This window comes from Anneissia japonica, unplaced genomic scaffold (genome assembly GCF_011630105.1).
Source record: "Anneissia japonica isolate Jap-2015-1 unplaced genomic scaffold, ASM1163010v1 scaffold847_len35154_cov120, whole genome shotgun sequence".
Lineage (NCBI taxonomy): Eukaryota > Metazoa > Echinodermata > Crinoidea > Comatulida > Comatulidae > Anneissia > Anneissia japonica.
Window position 1 is genome coordinate 27860 of NW_022721516.1, and position 5754 is coordinate 33613.

Genomic DNA, 5754 nt, shown 5'->3' on the forward strand with positions numbered 1-5754 from the left:
TGATGGAATTTTTTCTGAAAATACATAAATAGATAAATTGGTCTAAATAAAATAAATAAATAGTACATATAAAATATAGAGAGAGAAGCAAATTGCAGTTTGAATTTATTAATCAACGATTTTTAACACGAACAAATTTTACTTACCCATCCTCCTTTCAAATTAATCCATTCCAAAAATTCCGTCTTCACGAATTTGTCTACACTCTGTATTACTTGATCAATCAAATCAGTTCTGTTTCTATGTTTACATAACACAGCTAATTTCGCTCAAATCACAAACACCATAATTATACGGCCCCAGTTTATGATATTATCACTAAACATCTCTGTTAAAACGTCTTTTAAAAACGTCTCAATATTCTCATTTGAATCAAGCGATACTTCTCTTGTCAAATTATAAATATGTTCATCGCATGCATTATACATCTTTTCGCAATATTTGAAAAAATTACAGTTCATATCTCCTCTATATTCCATATCATTGCCTAGTTTATATGCTACAAACGATGAATTGATTTCTCGTGCAATTCTTTCAGTTTCCATGTTTATATTTTTTCCTCGAATAACCCCAGAGTTGGTAGTAGCAGTTGATTCGGTTTTTCCGGACATGTTTGAAAAAATAATACAGATAAAAACGCACCTGACGTAGAGTAACACGAACTTATAATAGTTTATTTTTGTTGTAATGGAAAGATAATCAAGTCTCCTACATCTCCTTATTTTATAGAGCCTACACTACCATCAACAAACATACGTTAATCCAAGCATTTTTATTATTATCATTATTATAGTCCTAATTATTTACGAATATTATAATTTTCATCATTATAATTTTTTATTACAGTACTACCATTATTTTAAATATATTATTTTACAACTGTTATTAAAACATACACCCCACTTTAAACAAAGAATAAACAAACGTCACTCAGATATCACGGACCCGTACATATCACGATTTTTCATTACTCACCAGCCCTTATCTCGATGGACACGTTGCTCATTGTTTAATCTCACTAAGACGTCATGTACCCGGAACTGTCTGGGTACGTATCTCATTGGCTAATTTCACTATACGTCATGTACCCTCAAATCTATCGGATTTTCATTATTCGTCATGCCATGGTCAGGCCTCAACGTGTTTGGAGCCATCTTTTTGAAAATCCTGTTTCCGTTAATGCACTACTATAGGAAATTGTGTAGAAAAAAAGATCGCCTTTTAGAAAAGGAATTGACATTACATTGGAATAGGAATTTACATTACTATATACTATTTGTGAAAACAGGGTGAAATTTCCTCAAATGACACTATAACTATTACTACTTATCATGCCACTTAAAACCGTCAGTTCCCAACAAATTAATCAATTAATTGAAAGTAAGTGGTGGTGCCAGTTGTGGAGGCAGATTCCCGTTAAAGGAGAACTCAACACATTCCTAGGGAAAAAATAATCATATGTAACTTTTACAGAATATGAGCCTGTAGACCTTAAGCACACTAAATTGTTAAAATTCCGGGGACTTTTCCCCCTGGACCCCTTAACAGGATCCGGGACATCGCTCCTCCCTTGCCGTTGGTCAAATGTTTTTTGATGGTTTTACACAAGCAACAAATGAAAGATCATCAATAAGAAAGAAATGTTGGAAAATTAAGTGTCCCAATTATTTTGGAAAAATATCATATCAATCTTTTGGTGCAAAAATTGTAATGAATTGAAGTGTCCTAATAGTGTGCTGTAGTACAATTAAAATAGTATAGAAATTGAAATTGCCAAATAAACCTCAAAGGTATGTGCGGCCACAACAGGGGGCTTCAGCCACACCATCTCAGAATTTTACCTTAGGTCCATGTATACAAGAAGATTTTCTATAGCCCGTGACATCAAGTCTAAAAATTATTTGGCCCTTCAAATAATTCAATTAAGAACCAGGGGTGTAGACAGTATCCTTGTGGGTAGACCACAGCTGTAGAATAAGTCTAGTGTATCAAGTTAAATTACGTAAGCATACTTTAATGGAATGAATTTTGTGTTTTGCAGTGGTCAAGGAAATTAAAATCGGGATTAACCTCTGGAAGCCTGAAATCTCAAAGTTAATCTTGCAACTTGTTGAAAAACATGGCAATAAACAAGTAACGGAAAGAGTGAGAGCTTGGATAAACGATCCTTATACCATTCCTACGAGAGGTTTTACAATTGCTGTAACCCTGATTGCCTGTGCTTTGGACATCGCGACAGGTTCAAAGTAAGATATTATGGCATAGATTTTTTACAATAATTTTTTTTTTTATTTTTGTCTGTATTCTGAATTTAGAATTTGGCATTAGGATTTTACTATTAAGCCTTTATTGTGTTTCAAATAAATTCAATAATAATATAAAAAATCCTGTAGTCATAACGGCTTATTTATTATTGATGTATAAACAAACGTGAATTCTTCAATACTATATATCACAATTTAAATATTTAGATTAATTTAATTGAATTGGTTTTCATTTTAAATTACACTCAAACACTCTCATACCACATTTAGCTTTTAAAGCCAAACGTATTTATATAGGTTTAACCATAATGTGCTAGGCTTTAATGCATCTTGACATCGATAATTTATATATTCCGATGCGAGTTTGCCTCAGGAAAATATCATAGGAGTGATATTTTGCCCTACCTGACATGTTATCAGGCCCGTAGCCAGACTTCCAAGGAGGTGGGTCTTTTTTTAGCCAAAGATGACCTTTTTATACGGGTGCCTTCGCGACCCAATGTGTACCGTAGGCACATATGCTCTATGGCATGTGCTGCTTGATACATTGTGTGTAAATGCAGTACATGACTATCAACTCACAGTGGGGATTCCCCTGCTTCAGCCATCATTCAGATCATTTTGGTCTGAGATAGATCCACAGGCCACAGGCTATAGGTCTAGCAGCTCTATGAGAAAAATATTTGGCATGGAAAAGGGTGACCCCAGCCGGGGGGTCGTCCGACCCCTCTGACCCCCTCTGGCTACGGGCCTGGTTATCGTGCTGAATACTCAGTACGACCACCGAGCTTGCGCTTGGTCTAGTAGTTAAGACATCAGGCTAGATACCTGGAGGTCGTGGGTTCGATTCCCAACCAAATTACTTGCGAATTGTGTTCGCTAGAATTTGGGGACGTACTGAGTATTCAGTACGATAACACGTCAGGTAGGGCAAAACATCACTCCTATTAATTCATATAGTTTCTTCTTATTTCAAGGATGTGTTTAGGTAAATCAGGTCAATACCGCATTCCGTTTTTTCCGATTGTCAAGAGTTTAATAATCCGAGAAGTGGATTTTAGTGAGAAAGAGAAGATAGCAGGAGAGTACATAAGAGACCTGTTTAAAGACGCAACATATAAAGATGATCTAAAAGAGCTTTACAAGAAATGGAAAAGAGCAAGAAGAAATGCCATACAAAGTTTGAGAGATATTGCAGATGAGTTGAGTGATGACAGGAAGTATGCAAATATTGCTAAGGTAGTTGGTTCTTCCGTGTCTGTTGTAGGAGCAGCAACTGCAGTAGGGGCAACGGCATTAGCGATAGTTAGCGATAGTGCTGCAGCAGAAGCAATTGCAGCACTTGGATCTGCTGCTGGTGTAGCCGGAGGAGTAACAAATATTGGAGCAGATATTGTTGCAGATAAATTGGCTGTCAGAGCCGAAACAAAATCTGAGCAAATTTTAATTAATCAAGCTAAGAGCACAGAAGATTTTATGAAGCTACTGAACGAATACAAGAAACACACAGAAAATCATCTAAAGACAGCTAAAATGCTCGGTGACGTACATGTGCGCTTTAGAAAGCTGCACGAAACCAGAGTGAGGGTAACTATTGGTAAGATTGTACATAACTGTACTATTTATACCTTTTGACTTAATGCATTCCGAATGAAATAAAAGAGTACTATCACACCACTTGTATTTTAATATCACAGTACCTAATATCCACGACCTATTGCAATATTTATTGATTTTGTATACAGGCATAGGTGATTCGGTCGAAGAAGAACTCGGGTTTGTAAAATCGTTTGTAAAAGGTAAGAAGACTAACATAACTAGACATTTTGTTGGTTTTGTTTCAACAAATTCATAAACTACCTGGTTATAATTGCCACATTCCCTTAATTTTTATATGTTTTTCTTTAAAAGTGTTGTGTAAGAGTTGTGTATATATTTGTAATTTTTCCTGTAATTTATCCTAAATGTTTTTATGTTTGTTTTCACTGCCATTTGGTTTAAGTTTATATGCAATTGTCTTGATGTTGATTTAAGTCTTATGGGTTTTTTTTGATGGTGTAATTTGACTGTTGTTTGACGATGTTCATAGTTGTTTAATTTTGCAAATTCTTTCATAAATGTTTACTTGCTTTGCTTCTAGATAGGCCTACTATGTAGGCATATTGTACATCAAAATAAAGCTGCTGCCAATTTATTGTTTGTTTTATTTGGCACAATAAAGATACTGACATGGGCCTATAACTTATAAGAGTAGAATAATTACAGCAAGTGTAATCTCATTTTCTGTGTTGTTGCAAAAAGTTGGAGTGAAAAATAATTGAGAGTTGTACTTTTTTAACAAACAAGAAACGAAGTTGATTGCAGGGAGGATAGAAACCATTGTCAAGGTAGTTACCATTGGGGGTGAAGTGATAACCCGAGTCATTCATGGAACTGGAGCAACGGCGGCAACAAAAACGGGTAAGGTTTTTAAAGTTATTCTTCACGCCACTATTTATTAATCTAATCCATTATCATCAGTTCATATAACAAAATATCAATTTATGGATCACCCCGCAAATCCCCGTCCATGTGTCTGGGGCGGAAGCATGGGGCGGGGTGCAGACGGTGTGATCGCACCCCCTAAATTATATTAGGAAAAATAATTATTTTATTACATTGTTGATATGAATTATTGGTAAGAATTTTAAGGTATGAAAGTGCAATTTCCGGCCAGCCAGAAGTCCATATTCTCGAAATTTTCGCACCTCAGTCGCAACTACGTTGGGGCTGAAGTGGCGTGGACTCTCACGTACCCATGGACGCATATCATATGGAAAAGGGGAACACACCCCACATATTTTTAGGCGAAAGGGTTGGTCCCCTTCACTTTTCGTGAGTGAAGAAGATGCCTGAAAATTGTTGAATTAAACTGCATAAATTGTGTGATGATGAATTTTATTATATAAAAGTGTCATTTCCGGCTATCTAGGTATTATCTCACCAAATTGTCTCACCTCAGCCCCAACCATAGTGGGGCTGAGGTGGTGGTGGACTCATGGTTTTGAAAAAGGTACATACATCAAACACAATGTTTTTAAGTTGTATTTTCTATGGTACATCACACATATTAATTAGATCTCAGCCGTGGTTGCCGAAAATCGCTGATAAAATATCATCAGTTGGCGCTTTAACTTGACTATGATGGTGATGTGATGATGATGAATTGTACTGTATAAAAGTGTCATTTCCGGCCCTCCACAGGTACTTTTTCCTCTAATTGTTGCACCTCAGCCCCAATTATGGTAGGTGTGGGCTCACGAAATGTCCCCCCCCCACACCCCCGCCGCCTGCCAGCATTAATTTTTCCCCATACACAGTTGCGGCAGAAATTATAGAGGGTGCTATGAACGCTATGGAGTCACTAGACCAAAATATCTTAATAAGCCTTGGTAGTCAAGACAGTTTAAACATTGTAGTACTAAATTAGACACATTCTATGTAGGCCTAC

At 36.3% G+C, this 5754-nt stretch overlaps 1 protein-coding gene across 1 annotated transcript; it reads left to right on the plus strand.

Moving 5' to 3' along the window:
- The first annotated feature begins 3474 nt into the window (after positions 1 to 3474).
- Positions 3475 to 5487, plus strand: LOC117111580. The gene is made up of 5 exons (XM_033254530.1): positions 3475 to 3484; positions 3532 to 3861; positions 4010 to 4063; positions 4611 to 4724; positions 5382 to 5487. The coding sequence occupies exons 1-5, from the start codon at positions 3475 to 3477 to the stop codon at positions 5435 to 5437; spliced, it is 564 nt and encodes a 187-aa protein (XP_033110421.1). The 3' UTR covers positions 5438 to 5487.
- The last annotated feature ends 267 nt before the right edge of the window (positions 5488 to 5754 follow it).

Excerpts from the sequence above, each read along its gene's own strand:
- LOC117111580 (XM_033254530.1), top strand. Across the intron at positions 4,064-4,610 it reads TGTAAAATCGTTTGTAAAAG|AAACGAAGTTGATTGCAGGG; the intron begins GTAAGAAGACTA and ends TTAACAAACAAG. Across the intron at positions 4,725-5,381 it reads AACGGCGGCAACAAAAACGG|ATCTCAGCCGTGGTTGCCGA; the intron begins GTAAGGTTTTTA and ends CATATTAATTAG.